Source organism: Ciona robusta, chromosome 8 (assembly GCF_009617815.1).
Source record: "Ciona robusta chromosome 8, ASM961781v2".
Classification (NCBI taxonomy): Eukaryota; Metazoa; Chordata; class Ascidiacea; order Phlebobranchia; family Cionidae; genus Ciona; species Ciona robusta.
Window position 1 is genome coordinate 2,274,722 of NC_143242.1, and position 19,837 is coordinate 2,294,558.

General features: G+C 41.8%; 1 protein-coding gene across 2 annotated transcripts; it reads right to left on the reverse strand.

The window, feature by feature from the left end:
* Positions 1 to 560: 560 nt before the first annotated feature.
* On the reverse strand, positions 561 to 18,753 carry LOC149732195 (uncharacterized). Of its 2 annotated transcripts, XM_089883315.1 has the most exons (12): positions 17,823 to 18,751; positions 8,489 to 8,626; positions 8,149 to 8,340; positions 7,550 to 7,783; positions 7,180 to 7,309; positions 4,851 to 6,894; positions 3,675 to 4,667; positions 3,301 to 3,440; positions 2,932 to 3,071; positions 2,187 to 2,356; positions 1,780 to 1,893; positions 561 to 1,703 (listed from the first exon to the last, which is right to left on the reverse strand). In XM_089883315.1, exons 1-12 carry the CDS (start codon positions 17,942 to 17,944, stop codon positions 1,696 to 1,698), a joined length of 4,425 nt encoding a protein of 1,474 aa, XP_089739441.1. In that variant the 5' UTR covers positions 17,945 to 18,751; the 3' UTR covers positions 561 to 1,695. The 2 variants fall into 2 exon arrangements, with proteins under 2 accessions (XP_089739441.1, XP_089739440.1); XM_089883314.1 differs by having other exon boundaries at positions 3,675 to 6,894; positions 17,823 to 18,753.
* Positions 18,754 to 19,837: the final 1,084 nt, after the last annotated feature.

A 19,837-nucleotide genomic window follows, 5' to 3' on the forward strand; every position in this document is an offset into this window, starting at 1 on the left:
TAAAACTTAGTATAAACCTCAGGTTTAGGCTACATGTGTTTGGCTACTTTTGAGTACTAGCGGTCCGAAAGCAGGCATTCTTTTATTGAGGACCCTAGAAGTTAAAGCAATTGCGGTAAGTGTCTTGCTAAAACACATAGGCCTCTAATGGGAGCAGGGTGATCCTCGGAATCGTATTTTTTTGCTTAGACGTGGGCTAACCACCGTGGCACAGCGCCAAACGAATCCTGGTCTATAGAGTATTAGTGTGAAGGAAGAGGGGACACGTATGGCGCATATTATTCAGATATCCTGGTGGTCTTTTAAGCAATTACCAACGGTCTATGGGAGTTGTGAGAATACAATTTTATAATTTTTGAATGTTCTTTGTTTATTGCCAAATGGAACGAGAAAATAGAATAGAGGGTGTCCCATCTTGCCCCCACCCTACTATATATTAATAAAATAGAGAACAGCTCAAGATTAACACAGAAACACACTAAGGAAACACTCCTGAAGCCAAATAACACATTTATCCTGTACTTTAACTAAAGCTGCAGCAAAATCAAAGAACAACAACATTTCGCACAGCCAGCTTGTAATTCGCGAGATGCACAAAGTAAAACGAGTTTTATCGCTCACGAGATTTTAGTACGTTCCAAATAAAACAAGCTTTAGTTTCGTACCCAAACTTATCACCAAAAAGTAAAAAATTATAGCACCGATAGTTAACCATTATACCTTGCATACGAGATTTACTGATTAAAACGGGCATGTTGGTTATTTCATGGCACAAGCATCTACGCGTTATTGCTTATAATGATGTATATGGCGAATTTGATGCAAGCGGAAGTATATAGCTGTTATGTAGACTTCGTATCACGTGCGACTTTGCCGAAGAAAAACAATTATTCGATTCGAAGTGAATTATTAAGAAAATCTAAGTCTAGGAAAAGAAACAGGTATAGTCTAAAAATTGATATTTGTAAAATCATTGAAAGGAAAACTAGAATTAATTGATTAGGTGGCTCGCCTGGCTTCTCGTAGTCATACCATTGGGGAAACGTATACGATGGCACATTCCAAAAAAACGATAGGGCTAACAGTGTACAGTCGGGTATATGAAATTATTTTCTCGGGCAAAAGTACCAGTTTCGGCGGCCGTTTATCACCCTTTGCCTTCGCAATTGGGACATATTTACATGCGGTGGCCAGCTTCGTTGGCAAATTACTACGCGACGAAAAGCACCAGTGGAGAGAAATTGCTGGCTAAAAACGCGAAGGTCTATACAGCAACGTGGGAATAATATACAGGGTTCTCAAAAATCGAAGCGCTGGTTGCAGAAAGTCGCCACGCAATATAAAATTAAAACGTAACTTCACAAAGAGCCATGGTGCTTTGATTAGAGGCGAACTGTAACTACTTTGTCGGTGTAGATTCTGCTGGTTTGGCACTGCGTCGAGTTGGGTCCTGCTCTCTTTCAGGGTCGGGTGGAATTCTTTTTACAGTGTGCGTAGCGGCGAATACTGTACGGAACGATACAAAAGTGCTTTCAACCGATTTCGCAAAAAGATAGAAAAAGTTTGTCCTGCGTGACTAAATTCATTTTCACGCTTCTTGTTACTCGGTAGGATGAATGTTCGGTCGGTGATAGATCGGATACACGGTGGGTCATGGCTGGGTCAATGACGGAGTAATCTTGTTCGGTTACAATTCTATTTTTCTGCAAAAAAATCGAGTTACAGCAATGATATGAAAATACAATACAGCTTTGACGTCATTGAGAAGTAAATACATACTTGTAGACTGTTTGTTCGCGGAAGATCGGTGACTTGAACCAAGAGCACCAGCTATCATGCGCTTCGCAACAGCATTACTTGATTTTGGTCTTTGGGCTCTTACTTCTTCGAATTCTGTGCGTTAAAATAGCGCCGTTGATTACAAAGATAACGTTACAACGAAGCTACTGTTCAAACTCCATACGTAATACTGAGTAAACAACCTTAAAGCGTTTTTAAAGTTAGGATTGATATGATTGTAATCTATAGGAGAGGTACTATAAGTCAAAGCACGCCATGGGAACTAGAATTTGAGTCAGAGTTGGCCAATTACCCCAGATTGTATTGACAAATATTTGAGTCGCCATAAAAGCAAAAATCATACACCCCCATGTTTATAGTATACTTTTAATTAAATATCCCCATACTTTCGTTTTCTAGTTTGGCCTTTGCTTTTGCCTTTGTTTGCTTGCTTGCATCACATAAGGGACGAGTTTCAAACGCTGTGAAGTGCTGATCAGCTAATTCCTCGGCGATCACATCCGATGGTAATGTACAGAGAGCATGCGTGGCATCAACACGAGCTAACCTGAGTCCCCTATTTATATATATACATATACATATGAGCAGAACAATCATTTTATTCAAGAGCTTTTCGTTTAATTTAAGCCAACGTCATACAAGCTGTTAACAAAGTTGCTTTTGTCATAGGGTTGGACTACAGAACCAACATACCGAAAGAGTATGTCGTATGTGCACCTCTATTTACATAGCGTCAAAGATAAGAGGTAGGAAATAACATACCATCAGACAATGGTTAACTTGGGCCGACATATAGCACTGGATCATGGCCAGGTTAACTTAATAGTTAATTATTAACGATTACATCATGCACTTGAAGATAACAGTTCACTTGTTTAAACGTTACGTGGAAAATGACTGGTATATTTAACATGACCACACGTTTGTTTGAAACGTATATATGATTTAAGAGAGACGAGAAAATATGAACTTTACAGGCATGGCTCGAAATTAGTTGCACAGCATATCTGTTATAATTAATTTAAACTAGTTAATCGTAAATTGACTGTAACACGGCTTTTATGGGCAAAACTAGAATATAAAGGCAAAAATGTTGAATGTTTTTTTAGATATTTCCACTTTACCACTAACCTGTATTTGCTCAAGTGCTGCGTGACTTCTATATCGCTCATAGAGGCGGGAAAATTGAAAATCTCAACGAATTTCTTGTACTCTGGGCTCTTCCACACGTCCTGGTCTGGTTTCCACTTATAGTAGTCGAATTGTGGCTCCTAGGGCACGTAGGGGCGTTAAAAGGGCATGCAAAATAAACCACAATTGCGTGTGGTGGGAAGGTATATATACCCAAAAAACACTTACAGTTTCAGCGGGCGTAAAATTCGCAGAAACAGTTCATTAGAATATGGTGTCCTATCACTGTCATAGTATACACACAGTGAAGGCCGTGTAAATAGCAGCTGTTTCGACTTGTAACATAAATCGTAATGAAACATACTTTACCTGGACCACGACCATTTCACCGTCCACCTCAACTACTTGGTTTGTTCCGTTGGTCGCTGGTTGCTCTTTATCAGCGAGGATCGATTCTTCTGTCCTGCTCTGATCCCCATCATAGCTACCGTCACTCATTTTGTGGTTTTCTGAGGGACAAGAACGGTTAGACGGCGATTTGCACGCGAATTACACACATTAGTCTCGGATAGGCACCCTACTATTAGTTTATTAAAACGTAGATAAGAAAATTAGGCACGGCGAACTTGTAGAAAGCCATGCAACATTCAAGCGAGAATTTAGTAAAATGTTAACAGCTGTAAAGATAGTTATGAGAAATGGTAAACATTAGACGCGGATATAGTCGGTTAGGAACTATATACCGTCGGACGTGGATAAATCCGAGGACGAGTTGCTTCGCTCCCTTTCGCCGTTTCCCAAGTCGCCATTTTTTGAGGCTTTTTCGCCTTCGGTAGCGGTCGAGCTCGCGTCGGAGTCGGAAACGTCAATCAGCGGGACTTCGGGATGCTGGGGAGCGGCAAACGGCTCAGAGCTGCTCGATGTCACGGAGCCAGCAGACTGGTGCTGCTCCATCTCTTCGTTATCAGCATTATCAGTCGGAGACGTTACTATATCGATCGTTTGAGTGACGGTCGCAGGCTCTTGCGGCGGAGATGGCTGCTCGTCGCCTGATACGGGGGACTTGAACTTGTCTACGCCGTCGCCGTTTACAGGAACAGGAGGTGCGGGCCATGTCGCTTCTTCAGAATCTGAGCTTTCCCCGGAGCGTTCTTTGTCGCTTTCCTGCTTATCGTCTTCGTCCTCTTTGTCAGAGCCGTCGGAAGCGTCCAAGGAGTAAATAGATATGTCACCAGCTGAGCGGTCGATTGACCCAACGTTGCTTTTCGTAGACGCAGCGTCGCTTTCGCTTTCGGAGTTTTCCTCTGCCCCTGTTGCTTCATCGTTTTCATGCACCTCAATATCAACAGAGTTGGTGGCTGGTTCTATATCTTGTGGTTTAGGTATGTTCTCTGTTGGTATAGGAGGCTGGGTGGTCTCTTTTGGTGGAGCCTCCGTATTCTTTGTTTCTTTTGGGACCGGAGGCGCTGAGTTAAGGGAAGAACAACTAGAAGCATGTGACCCGGAAAGGAAACCGTCAACATCATCTTCTATGGTGGCGAGAGGCGCTCTTCGCAGCGAAAGGATCATTTCTTCGTGTGAAGCGTCAGGATTGGCATCTTGTAGCATGGCACTCGTGTTAAAACTTGTGCTGGGTGTATCGGGGTCGTTATGAGGTTTTCTTGTCGAAGATTTGACCGATTTTCGTCCCGACGGTGTGCTGTTCTTTACCGGCTCTTTTGGCCGGCGGTTCGGGGCTGAAAGAGCGTTAGAAAATGTGTTTGGTGACGGAATTGGCTCCAGAAAGGCGTCTGTTGCATGCAACGAGCTAACCTTCTCAGTAGAAGGTGCGAGCGAGTGATTATTGTTACGATTAGGCGGTGGTATGCCGTCATTAGTGGAAAACGCGAGGTTAGTGCGCGGTGGATCCACTCTCTCACCTTCGGTCGCCTTCCTAGAGCTCAGTCCGTTTTTTGCCGGCGAACTTTGTTTTGTGATCTTCTTTCTCTTGCTGCTGCCGCGGGGCGACTTCTTTCGCTCGGAGAGGTTGGTCTGACTCCCGTGCTCGCTGCTGCCAAGCGACTGAACGTTGTCGCTGGTGTTGAGACTCTCGACGCTCTCGTGTGTGCCGGCGGTGCTGTTGGACCGACTGTTGGGCTGGCTGCGTACGTAAATCATCACTCCTCCTTTAGGGTTGTTCGCCACTGCTATTTCACCTTTCGCCACCGAACTTGCTACTGATGATGTGTCAGTCATGTCGGCGTCGGTGAGGATAATAGACGTGTTGCAGTGGCCGTTGTCGCATTTAGTCGTGGGTCGCCCGCGCTCCTGCCGCGCGTAGTCTTCTGCTGGGACACCATCGTTAAAATGGTATTGGTCGGTAGGTGGGGGCACGTCGTTGTAGTCGTTGTAGTCGTCATCTTGGTTATGGGGGTGCGCGAATTGCTCGTAATAGCGGGCTGCTTCTTCAGCGTTCGGTGGACGATCGTGGGTTTGGTGGAGTTGATGCGTCTGCAGGTTTGCTGGGCTGAGGACGGGAGGAACGTCCAGGTGTTGGCTGTTGCTGTTATTCGTTTGTGGGATGATAAAAGGGGGCGGGGCAGGAGGTGGGGCTCCTGTTGCTCCAGCGTAATATGCTCCAAGCCAGGATAAGTACAACTGATGAGCTAGCTGTGGCGGCAGTGGTGGCAGGTTTGAATTCTGCTGTACTTGCTGCTGCATAAGGTGATGGAATGCGTTGAGTAGATTCTGCTGTTGGAAGCTGTTGCCCTGTGGTGGGGGAGCTGAAGTAAACCGGTTGGGACTGGAATAATCCGGATTCGAAGGCTGGTGTGAAGGAGAGTCTTGTGGGGTGGTGTCCGTCGACTCTCGTAGCCTGTTGTCTTTTCTACGGGACAAAGTACCGCTGACTTCGGTCTGAGCAGTTCCATCACAAGTCACTGGTGAGATTGCATTGGGGTCAGACGGTGGGGTGGCTGGGGAGGATTGTTGGGAATGTTTCTTTTGCTTTTCTTTCGTGGATTTCTTCTTACTCGTTGATGGTTGCTCCTGATCAGGAAGAGGATGATAGAGAGTGGAGTTGGAAGCATCCAGCAAGTCGTCCGTGGATGTTACAACAGAACTATGCTTCTTTGGTTCATCTAAGCTGGTAGGCTTCTTTCTTTGTTTTGAAGACGAGCTGCGTTTCGGTTTTTCTTCTTCTTTCTGTGGAGGAGGGGGAGCAGGATGCTTTTTAGTGCTCTGACTCTTTGACCGACCGGTAGAGACTGGAGGACCTTTTAAGGTCTGGGATCTGCCTTTAGAAGAGGAGCGCTGTTTCTTAGCAGGTTCTTTCGTTGAACGTGGCATGGTAGATGAACGTTGCATTTTACCTTCCTTTGAATGATGTGACGACGTTGAAGCGGGTGGAGATTTATGCGTCGAACCACGCGGTGCAGGTCTACCGCTGCTGCTACTACTGCTGTCCCTAATCTGAACATCTTCGTCGGAAGTTGGTTTCGAACGTTGGGAGTCGACCCTCTTGATACGGTTAAGGTTCCGTTCCGCTTTTTTAATGGAGCTGGAGTGCTTGACACGCTCGTATGACGGAGGACGCTCATCGGAAGCCATTGATGCGGAGTCTTCGTCTTCATAGTAATCATTAGAGGAGTCTTCATCCATGTCATCATGTATCCCACTAATCCTAGACTCCACTTCAATAGAGTCCACATCACTGTATTCTGGTCGTCTCTTCGCCTTCCCAGGAGTGGTACGTCGAGGATCGCGGTGGTAATGGTGTGCATCGCTGTCCTCCGACACCGACCTCGCGCTGCTTTCTTGGCTGTGACGTCGACTTCTCGGCTGGCCACGCTTCAGTGACTCGACGGGCGGTGCCTTTTTCTTGTGTCTCTCTTTTTCCTTGTTCACAGCGACATGGTCGATGCGTCCGATGTCGCTCTCGCTGTCACCGTACGAGTGCGGATCGGCTATGTCCCCGTTTACGACCTAAGAAACACGGTGTAAACATGCTGAATTAATAATTACTTAGGGAGCATTTGACGGACAGGAAAGCCAAGAACCGTGCCAACCTTGCGAAGCTCCGATGGTAGAACTGGCCCATATAGTAGCAGGCGTGTCATTAAATTTACGTGATAATCGTATATACAAAAGGATAATCAATACCAGGGTCAGATTGCACTGTGCTCAGCCAAGTGTAAACAAGTAAGTAACGACGGAATTATTGGTAAACCATAGTTGCTGACTCACGCAGAGTGAGAGTAGCTTAATTACCTTTCCTTCCATGCGTAGTCCTTGCGACCGCTTGTGTATGCTTACGTCAGAGACGTTATGACGTAATGGGGGGTGTTGTTTTTGGCGCCGGAATTCATCTTCGGACGGTTCAGGCGAAACGTCACGCTCCCTGAAGAAGTAATGACCTGGTTATTATGAGAAAGTTGGGAGAAAACACCGACGTAAAGTACGCCTTGAATCATATCGCATTCTAAGCATAACTTGTCACTAAATACCGTCAGAAATATGATGAAATTGTTTTTATTCTGTATGGGTGAGGTCCTACGGAAAGGCACGAAATTTACGTCAATGTTGGGTCGAATATAAAATGACATAATCAAAATTTCACTTATTTTCGAAAATCTCTCACCGTCTTCGACTGGGAGGTTTCAGACTAGCGCTCCTCGGAGCTCTCTTCCCACTCTCACTTCCTTTGCTCCTCCTGCCTCTCCTCCCGTCATCATCCGTGTGATAAACCTCTTCATCCATCCTCACAGGGGAAGACTGCAGAGAACGAGATCTCTTCATTTGGTCGCGTTTGTTCGTCGCTTTTTTTGTCCGTAGCGGTTTCGGCACATATGCCTGATCCAACTGCTTTGGTTGGCTGTAAAAAAACACCGTTAATTTGAAACTCAGGCATGATAAACATTTAAAGCAAGCTGTGTAAATAAAGAAATGAAGCCGCATAATATGTTTTTATGGGACATGGGTGAAAAGGTATTGGATCCGGTATAAACTTTATGCCAGTTTAACAATGCTGAACAAATATTTCGCTGCAATGTATATTACTTTGAAGTATTTGCAAACAGAAAGTTTGTTATTCTTTTTACAAACCCCATAAACGCCTAAGTGCAACTATCTCAACCATGTAAGGAGAAAGGGGTAGAAAATAGACAAACACGGCGACGTTATTTTGTCTAAAAATAAATTAACATTTCTGCGACTTCCGTTCCAAAACTCACGCCTTACCGCGGTTGTTTAGATGTGTTAGCATCGTACGGCTCGTTCTTTTTTCGACTCCTTGAGGAATCTCGGCTCCTCGGAGCAGATTGTCTTCCTTCCTCCTCTCTTCCACGCACAGGTGCGTTAACATATTCGTTTTTAGGGTTGGGAAGTGTTTTAGATGTTCCGTTCGCTTGTAATCCTTGCTGCTGGTCTTTCCTACAAGGTTTGCAAAAAGGATATTAAAACACACTCAGAAACAAATCATTTTATGGAATATTAAAGTAGATCTATTTTTATAGGTTAGAACAAAATATTAAGAAATTTTCAATGTTGGGTAAAATATAATTTGCGACCATTCTCTTACTTTTTGCTTTTGAAGCAAACTACAGTTCTCCTGTTACTGTCATCGCCAATGCTGAAACTCGTCAACTTGGGAAAGACCTCAGTTACTTTGTGAATGAGATACCGCTGGAAACCTCCCAGGGGATGAAACATCAACGCCCTAAAACAAAAATGTCGGTTCAACGAGTGCAAAGGCCCGATTTTGGCAGCGATCAAACGCTGTGTTTCATATATTGTTGTGCACAGTGCGCAGGCGAAGAGGTCGCGCGGGAATTTCCGCAACCGCAACTTTACTTGCTTATTTATGATTCCTTGTTTCTTTTATTAAGTTAGAAGGAAAACAGTACGCGCACCCCATGTCACGTTAACAGGGCAATGTACACCAGCTCCTGTGGTGGTGACCGCCTTGTTGTAAATAAAATTCGCCTCAAATCGAGTTTGTAAGCGCTAAAGGGTTGACCTTAAACTACCAAGTATCGTTTGGGATTGACAAGTTGGTAAAGTGAAGTGTTTTCGGCGGCAAGGAGCGCTGAAGGGTCGGATCGGTCTTAAATAAGAACAGAACAATCGGAAGGAAAGGTATGGAGTGTTGTAGAGCTACGAAACTTCACCAACGACTAGGCTTCATTCTGTGCGAAGCCCGTTGCGGAAACAAAGCGCTGCGATCGAATTACCATCTCGCTTGCTGGGCACAAAGACTACGTGATGCTGGTTCAAACAGACCCGAGGCATGCACGCTGGGCAGACAAATAAAATCTTAAGAAAATACACGAGCTACTTTGGGAGGGGGCCGTGACGTGAAATTTGTCTGGGAAAAGAAAATAAATGCGCGTTTTTCACACCGGCACACAGTATACCAATTAGCGAAATTCTGACCTTTAAAGTTTTAATATTGTATTTGGTAAACGAAACCTATAGGTAGGCAATTCCAAATTGCATCTGTCTTAGAGTACTTACAGCTTAGCAGCACTGAAATGTAATTGGGGATCCCGATTGCTCAATCGAAATCAAATTGACATTGATCCTAAGAATCAAACACTCTCGCGGCATTTTATTTCCATGGTGGCAATACGTGACAGTAAAAGCGACTTATTTCTGAATTAACTACTTTTTTTAACGTTTTCTTTTATAAACTAGATTTAAAAATGGTCATTCTTTGGTAAATTGTGTTAAAGTTGTGTGTTGACTACATTTTGGTAAAATCTAAGTCTATGGTTTTATCTTTTAAAGATCATTCTCCAAATATAACATAAAAAGAACATTCCAGTGACGAATATAAACCTGTAAGCCAGTTTAATACCATTGTACGATTGTACAATAACATCACCGATAGCGTGAATTTCACAATGTAACAGTGGAAACATTGTCTTATTTCGTGTCAATTGAAGACATATCAAGCTATAAATATAAATATACAAAGAAATAAAGTATGCCTTTCACCGAACTAAAAGTGCGAAGTCACAAAGCTACGGTGACATTTCTGATAACGTGAATAACTCCCCAATGTCAATGTGAAATCATTGTCTTATTTCGTTTCAATTGTAGACACATCAAACCAGAAATACATAAAAAGAAAGTCTACAACGTAATTCGCCGCACACAGCGTCGTGAATTTTTCAAAGGTAAATTATTCTCTGTTTTGACGGAGTAGGTATAGAGGTTCATACACTGCGTCAGTTCGCGCATTGTATTGAGCATAGTCGCGGTTTTGCTCAAAGATAGACGAGCAAAATTACCAGTTGCTATACCTGATTGTACGGCTGAAAAGAAATCATGCGGAAGGGAGGCTTTAACGCTTCGTAACCGTTTATTGCTTGCCTATAACAAAGCAGGCATTTCATAATGTTCATGGTTAGATTGCAGATAAAATTAGATTAAAAAAATCCCGGTATGTGATATCTTATATAAAACTTTTAAAAATGCAGAGGTTTTTAATGTTTTTATGAAGGTTTGCTCTTGCCTGTTGTAAAAGAAAATTAAAATGGGACGATTAAAATACATATCTACACAGACCTAAAAGAGCAGAAAAGGTTTATAAATACAGTTTTATTCTTAACAATAAACAAAGTTAGGATAAGAATTTGATTTCAACGAATCGTGAACTAAACCACATGGATACTCGGCGCACAAACGAGAAAAAACACACCAAGAAAATTAAATATTAGGTTACGTTGGCTATTTTGGGACGAAAATTCCGTAGAAAATTAAACAGTCACGAAGTTACTACCACGTACAACTTAATCTGCACCACCATGTGAGACGATACGCACGATTAATAATTATGTTTTCACTGAAATATGCTCACTGGCGTAATTATGCACATTCCACATACGAGAATAACTTTCTAATAACTTAATTTGCAGTAATGGCTGTATATGTTTATTGTTTGAATATAAAATAAATAGACGCAATTGGTGCGAAAAAGTAATGAAAAGTGGTGTTCGGTAATTGAGACGAAGTTGTTGTCGTGGCTCGTTTAATACAAGAGCTAACATCGCAGGCAAATGAAATATCGAGTCCTTTCGTATTCTGGGCATGAGAGTTGAATCAATAGCAAGAAGCGGGCGCAGGAAAGGGGCGCCTGTAATGCAATTTCCCTAGGAAATAATGCGGCGAATTTAATCAGAAAACTTCCATCGATTGTCAAACTCGCAGTCGAGTAGAGTTGTGGCGCGCGAGTGTGCGCTTAAATCCACCCTTCTGTCGATTACGTGTACGACGGATGAGTCCGTAAGGCCTAACTTCGATTTGGGAAACGACCCAGCCGTTCGCGCGTGTGTGAGAACCGCCTAAACTCTATTTTTGGTTACGATTCTATAGTCAGACATAGATAAACAGTAATGTTTTAGCCACTTGTCTGGGTCTCTGGGAGATATGGCCAATACACGTTACCAGCTAAACCAACGATATATCGGGTACTTTTGGTTTGTAGGTAGGAGGAATATGGTTTCTATAATCTATAATGGTATCCTGATAATGCTCGGTAATGATATGGGTCACTAGGTTATTTTCGGCGGTGGTTTACAATAGACTCTGCTTTACAGGAAAAGGCACGCCCGTCGCATGTAATAAGCGTCATGACGAGGAATTTTACGCTTGCATTCTTTCGTTCATTAATATTTCATTGTTGATCATATGCAGCGGTGGAGGCGTTGATGTGTTCTGACTGATAATGCGCCTGTCGTCGCTCGTAGAACGCCATGTAGTGTCCGGGTCATCCCACAGTGATGATGTCATATCAACCGAACCAGCAAGTACGCACTGTGTGCGGGGGTGTCTCCGCATGTCCAGTTTAAACCGGAACAAACCATAGCTCACAGCTACTATGCGCGTTTAAAAACAACCAATTTTACTTCACACCCAGATGCGCTTGAGGTAAACAAGAAACGGGCATGAAAGAAAGACGCATGGCATCAAAGTCACTGCATATCGGTGTAGAGGGCACGCAACGTGACCTACAATTTCGAAAACAAGGTTTATCTTAACTTCTGTTTGTAGAAGTGACGTATACCTTCGATCACGTGTGTTTTATAGAAGTGCTACGTCACGCCGGTGTCATAAATCAAACGTCAGATGAGGGAGTGACGTGGTGAGAATGTAGCAAAACATGTTCGATAAGCAGCGGCTTAACCGCCGACATGTGACGTTGGATTCCGAGACATACAAGGCTGGCAATTCAATAGAAATCCAGATATCTGTAATCCGCGATAGCAAAACGCCAGCAAATGCCAAGTTGCCGCAAAGGCGTCTGACAAAAATTCGCGATAAAATTTTGACTGGGACGGTTTGGGGGAGTGAGTCACTATCGAAATGCCCAAGTGTATTATCGACTTCAGTCCGACTAATTATGATTCCTCTAGAGCTGAGACATACCCGCAGGCGTGCACTGGGCTGAGATATTATTCGGTGACTTTGTTGGTGGCAGTGGAGGAAGCGGAACCCGTGAATCGGTCGTTTCTCGGGTGTGAAACGTGCCGTTAATGTACAAAAGCGACGAGGGTGGAGATTAGGCCACGCGCGTAGGCCGATGAAATAAATAATTCAAATGGACGCCCTCCTTCCTATACACCGTCATCGCGGGGTCAGGGGTGGAAAAACGTCGCTGTCTGGAGCAGAACATTCCTTCACAGAATGGTTCCGGGTAGAAATTCGGTAACCACGTTGTGTTGTAGACATTCGAAGTGTTGTTATTGTGTGAGACCCTTGGTGTGTGTAGCCCAATGACGCCTTTTGATTAGCTCTACGAAGCGAGCGAATAACAGTCGCAGCAAAACCTGAAACGCATGTTTTATTCAAATTAAAAACGCGCGGCGGCGAAGCAGCAAGCAAAGCGTTTGCGAGCGGCCACCGCAAATTGTACAAGAAAATCGATTTCGGCTGAGCAAACCTAAAAGTTAAACGCGCTTGAAATGTCTTTTCGCGGTACAACAAGTCGATACAGAAGTAGCTTTTAAGTGACGCACAGTGTGATAATGATTCGTTAGTAACACCAAAGCAAAGTCTGGGGCGTTGAGATAATGAGTTTTAAACGATACCGTAAGCGTTTTTTTCCCACCATGAACCAATCAAAGATTAAAAGTCATTTTATGGGCTTTTTAAGCAAAGGTATTTGCCATGTAAATAGCCACAAAGATATTGCTTCTTTGATGAATAGTGCCCATTCAAAAGGTCCATACCAGTAGTATGGGAAATGAAACAGCACACGGAATGGGTATAACAACAAGCTTTGTACACGGTTATCCGCTAATCACGTAAACTGTGGCCTAGTTTAATTGTAGTTTAAATCGCCAGCATTGCTCCGGGCCATAACGCGATCATGATATTGGCCGGTGTTATCAATCCTGTATGTCTGCACGTCACTGCAAAACAAACAGCACCGTTTCGCTCCATATAACGACGAATGGGAGCGAGTGGCGATAAACGGCTTTATGCACCAGTGGCGCATAAATGGTATAATCCCAAGTTTTAAACACTTGACAGAAGATCTCACGGGCCTTCGGTCTTTGTACGATTTTTTTTCAATGAGCGGCGTTGTTTGTTGTCCAAAAACTTAAGCTGCTTTCGCGACCTGTGACCGCGATTTTGACGGCGAAAAAAAGTTGACAGGATTAGGCGCGAAACGATGTAGCCTACTTTGCGGAGCTTTTACGTCGGGGGTTAAGTCGTCACACGCTTTGTTATGGGAAGTTACGCTACGGGTCATGCGGGTACGACGCAGCAGGCGGTAAATGACCATTTTATTAGTTTTGTAAAAGCGTTCTTTATATGCCCACCATGAGTTGACGAAAGCAAGTGAAAGGGCTGAGACTGATCCCCTAATAACGGCGAGGAATGTATTAAATCACGAGACCCGCATTTTCAGTAAGTTTAATGAACACAATAACGACGATCAACTGTTGCTGCGTTGATCTTTGGTAAGAATAAGTCGCATTTTCAACTAGTTGGGCGAATCAGAGCCTGAAATCAAGCTGTCAAATCGGATTTGATATCCTAGGGAGATTTGCGCAAGGGAAATTTTAATTTCGTGAAAGCGGTCGGTTGTGCCGTGGAGAATACGAAGTTAATCGACAATCCATTACCGCGATGCTTGCAAGGCGGGGTCGTGTATTTAAACAAGGGTGCTGTTGCTAACATGGCATTGCAGCGCAGTGCACTTGGCTTTTGGTCGCGTCAGCGTAAATGGCGCAATAAATATTAATTTAATCTGATCAAGCCGCGGCCGATGCAGGCAGCGCTATTCAATCAAATTGAGTGTGCACAAAGTGGCCGACGAAATTGACCCTCGAGGATCTTTGGGGTCGATGAAGCAACGCAGTCAATCGTTAGCATGAAGAAGTTTAATTAATTTGACCGTTAATCAATCTGCCTATCTCGATAGGACGCAATCTTTCCTCATTTAAATCAATCAGGTGGAATCGCGTTGAGAAACCTGGGGTCACGGGGCGCAAAAGTTCGACAGTTCTTAAGCAACAAAATCATGAACATCCTGGTTGCGGTCGCTTATTTGCCTCATAAAACTCGCGTACGTGAAGTCACGGGGAAGTAAGTATAGTTGGATACAAGGGTCGTATAACAATTACCGACGGCAAACGTGGGGGAACTGAAATCGAGTAAAGTGTGCGTAACATAGTTTCGCTTAGTCTGGGTTGACGACACTGGTACAGGTGAATCGCGGCGAATTGGGTCAAGTAAAGCAAACACAGACTGTCGAGACCGACGATTGGCCATGTTTGCGAAAAGATCGTGCTCGGATTGGCCGCAGTGTCGTCGGATGACGCACTTCGGTTGATTTATTACGGATAGTCTTCGGCGGATTTCGCTTGGGGCGTTGCCGGCGACGGATGAAGCTGTGATCACGTTCATCTAAATACTGCTCAACTGCCGTGTGTTGTGACGCCAATCCTGTATTAGTTGCACCGTAATTGCTCCTCCAATCTACTCCTTTTAACCGCGGAAAGCGTTTATGGTCAAAGAAACAGCGCAAATAGGCAAAGTCGGTTGTGATAGCAAAACTACAAATAAGCAAATCTCGGATAAACGACAAACAAAAACATAGCTGGGTCACCGAGTTTTGACCTTGGACAAGATAACACTTTTACTAAACATTGCTTAGCTGACAAGATAGTTGGTTTATTATGTACACATCATATAATTGCCTCGTTCAACCAAAGGCACACACAAATGTGTTTAGCCAATTACTCCAATCCAGCCGTTGGAAACCACAGCAAACATGCTCCTTGGGACGATACATATTTTCCATGGGCGAGGCAAGTAAACAGCGCTGGTTACAGAAAGAGTTATGTGCCTGGATGGTCATTTACGATTGCGCTGGAAATTTGGTTTTATTTCCACGTTTGATGCGCTAGTCTTTCGTTGCTATGAAACTACTGTGCAAACGAATGGTTTTACCTAAAAGCGTTAAATCAAAAACGCTTTGGTTAACAGTAAACGTTATATAACGTAAATTGGCTTGGGCTCCAGACCAGAAGTCGGGGCGATCTGCAACACGTTTAAGGTGAATATATAGCGCATAATATGAGTTTAATTTGACCGGGCATTGTTACGAAGTGGGACGGACATTCTGTATCGATTATATTTTCATTCACGACTCTCACGAGTTATACCTCACGTTGCAATATCGACAAATGTATCGGTCGGTCAGTCACTACACTACACCAATCTGTTGGGCATGTTGTTACTGTACAAAGCGTCTGCGGTGACGTCAAAATTTCGCTTTTTAAGCCAGAGAAATCGCCTTTGCTGACGTGGACGAGGAAGTTTGACGAAGAAGTGTGAATTTCGGGTGGGGCACGATAAGGCAAATCCATTAGATAGCTTACTCCCGCGGTGACAGCCTGCCTGCCTATCACTGTCAAGTCACAAAATATTACGATAAGACACATGACGGGCCGTTATAACGATTCTAATGCCTCATGAATCGAATTCGAACTGTTTCAAATTGAATAAACTGCCAAGTGCTCAAGTGGGAAATGTAAAATTGAGATTTGGGTGAAAATGATCAATAAATGAACTTTTGTTGACCAGGATGAAATGGTAACTAGGTTAATTGCTTGCTAACTATCAAATGATAATTGAACAGCACAAGGAAAGTGGGCCCTTCTCTATCTAAGGAATTGTTTAACAGGTCAAACAAGCTGTGAACTTGTGAAGACAACAGGTTGTGCCAAAAAAGCATGTTATCACTGCACACAGCTAACACAAGCTTGGGATGTTAAAATCAGATGCAAATCTTTCAGCGAAACAACCTTTAACTATGGTATGGACATACCGGTGAATAGAAAATTGGTTATCGGCATAAAGATCAGGGGAAAGTGAATCAGAATAACTTCCCAAATACATGTCTGATTTACATTAAAATGCAATCCTTAAAAAACAAGAAGTCAACATTTTCACAAAATAATGAAAGGGTTCGTGCAAACCATAAATACTAAATTTTAAACAATTTTACCCTTCATTCTAGATTTTAGTACCACATTTTAATAAGCAACTTCTCAAATTGTTATGAAAATGTTAAGTTACCCCTTTGTTTTATGGCAAAGTCAAAGTGTCAAACCTAACTAGTGATCCAAATAGAGTGAGATTTTAACAATTGCACTGCAGCACTTTGTCACTATAAACTCAGCAGTATACAGCAATTAGACTTTGTTTAAAGAGCAGCAATTAGAATACTGACCCGGTTAAATAGTCACTGGGAACATTTAGTGCATTGTAACTGACACAACAACACACTCTAAAACTATAAACAAAAAATTAGGAAAATTACCAACTGCTGTAAGACTTACTAGTGCATTCTAGGTGTTATTTTTTAAATTATAAACTTACCCAAAGGAGAATTAGTAGAATATGTCTTTTGTAATACTTTGTTGTTATATATAATAATAATTAATATATATATATACAATATACATGTATATATACAAACTTTGGCATTAAACCTATTAACCATATTTGAAATGCTCACATTTTGGAATAAATTCCTAGTCACAATTAGTAGTTTAGCAATACAAACATTCTTTTCATCCTATCAGTATCGCGGACCGTAATTGTTTTTAATCGGTAAAACAAGATTACAACAAACGTAAAGGTATTTTTTTGATCAACGCTGTACAAACAATAGGAACATGTTTTGGATATCAAGATTCATTGTAATAATTACAGCTAAAATTTCACCCTTTCAGTATATTGCTACCCAACGCCGAACAAGAAAATGTAGTAGCATGGATGAGTGGAAAGGAATTGAATACAACTCATCATGGCTTGACTAAGCTAATTCAATCGGAACAAACCGTTTAAGCTTGACCTCTAGTGTTTGCTGCAAACTTTGTGCCAAAGATTATTTTTATGATTTGAAGGGATGTCGGAAATTTAAATATATATTTCAGAAATTTAGGAAGATAAAAACAACCTAAAAGTTGTGAAACTTATGTGATACATAAAAATGGTACATAGACAATCTAATATCCTATAAATTAAGTTAAAATCTGTAACAGATTTGCTCATTTCATTTTGCTCTATGTCAACTAATGAAAACCACTATATACACGTTAAACTTAAGAATACATTCTAAAAAATATTTGAATGTTACCACACCCAACCCAACTTTAAACAAACTGGAGAAGGTTATCCAACTGTTTAGGCAAACGAATGCTTTTACAGCCAACCAATATTCCTTGAAAAATTTCTAAAACTGCGGTTTTCAAGTATTATATGCCATGTTCAAAGATAGGGAAGATAAAACTGCATATTGCACAGTGCGTGTTCGTAGAACGTGATAAAACACTTCCCATGACTGCACAGTCATGCACCACAGACCACAGCAATAAACCATGCCTTACCGATCTTTCGGTGCTTGATATTGGAACTGTTCAAGCTCGCTAAGCAATGTAGATACAAACTGACGATCAGCAGGGCTCAGGTAACGGCCACCGGTGTCTAAGAGATTTTCTATACGATCCATTATGTAGTTTAATCTTTGTTCTTCAATTCAAGTTAGTGCCATATTCAGTAAAGAGTTAACCCTTCTCCATTTTACTTAAACCTGTAAATGTAATTCTTTATTAAACAATTCTCCACAAGTACACATATGTATATATACATATATATTCCTCTTTTGCAATCTACAACATAGTCAATTCTATATGGCAAGTAAAAATTGCGAGTAACCTAAAATTTAATTCATTTATAATAACGCTCATTTATAATAATTGAAAGTAAGTCATACTATCTTAGCAGAACTAAAAGCCCAAAGTTTTCAGTTTAACACGATTGTGTCTTCGGATGTATTCACAGTAAACAGTGAATAATTCACTATGCAAAACATATTGGGAAAATAATACAAATTTAAAATAGGGCAGAATAATAGACAAGTAGAGCAACATTGTTTATCTGTATTGCTGCCTTTACCATTCAAATTTAAAAAATCTGGATTATGAGCCATTTTATAAAATGCTGACTCTGTTATTACCCTAATACTAATAAACATTCTGCACGTTAGCCATTTAATAAAAAAAAAACTGATAAAACAGTTGCTTTTATCCAACTTTGTTTATGTAACTAATAAATCTGATTTTTTGTAGAGCATAAATGAATAAAAACCTGTTAATTTAAACCTAATCTCGACTGTTTACCAAAACAACATATAGTAACCTTAAATCAGAAACTTGTCACAGAACAGCTGATGTCAATTTAAATGTTAAAACTGACAACCAAGGTCCATAAAACTACACTGGACTTTGCTCAGAAATCAGGGCATGATGTAACCGTCAGCAACTATAATGGTGTGATCTGCCAATATTATATAAGATATAACTAACTACATATTAAAATAGTAACCTGGAAGCTACCTTACAGTAACTTACTCCATAAATAGAAACATGATCACCTAAGAAGGCAAATACACTTGTTAAATACATCATTTTATTTCAAACAAACACACTGCTCTTAACTAAGCTCTTCCGTAATGACTGGAAAGAAACTAAAACTTTGTGCAAGCGATTTGTGCAAATACGTTTATCGGCTCGTTGCTGACACCAGCTGACAGCTATTCGATCCAAACATAGAAAACGGTCTTTCGACTGATATTCTCAACACACACACAGTTCGTTCACCAGTAGACCGGGGTCATTTCTTTTGATTTACATATTTAATATTAACTACAAACCACCACAAAAACAGATTGGTCTGACTTTATCGTAATTTAGCGGCGATTCAATGAACGAATGACAAATTTTACCCTATGGTCAGGAACCTTAGTCAAAACAACAAACACAAAATTCTGCTTTTTTCAGAAGTATCTTTATTCTATACAAACAACACTATACTACAGAACATTATAGATAGGAGTAATTCACGTGAAGGTTATAGCAGTTGATTTAAATACATATGCAAACTTGTTCCTTCACGTACAAACATTCTCCGATGATAGCAAAATATTGGTCTTGTATCTACTAATAAGGTTCCTTCTAGCTTTATGGTAGTTCAAGGCTTGGTATTTCACACGGTGTTGTCCGGGGAAGAAAGACCGCTTGATCGTAGAACATCTGCAGCGGATCAAATGCATTAAAAAGAAACAACACAGTCGTTTTAAGCGTTTCAAGTAATACCAGATGGTTTTAAAGCTCGGAAGAAGATTCATTGGAGGCGGACGGATGATCTCTCTTCGGAGGATACGAATCCACATCTTTGTTCTTTGAAACTTCCACTCTTTCTCTTCGTTTTCACTGGTCCTCTCGTACGATCTGGACATCATCGCAATCAGCATGTTCAGTAAAACTATAATGGCGATTACGTGATAAATTGCCAGCAGAGCTTTTGCAACATATTCCGTGAACAAGTGTTTTCCAGAAAGAGA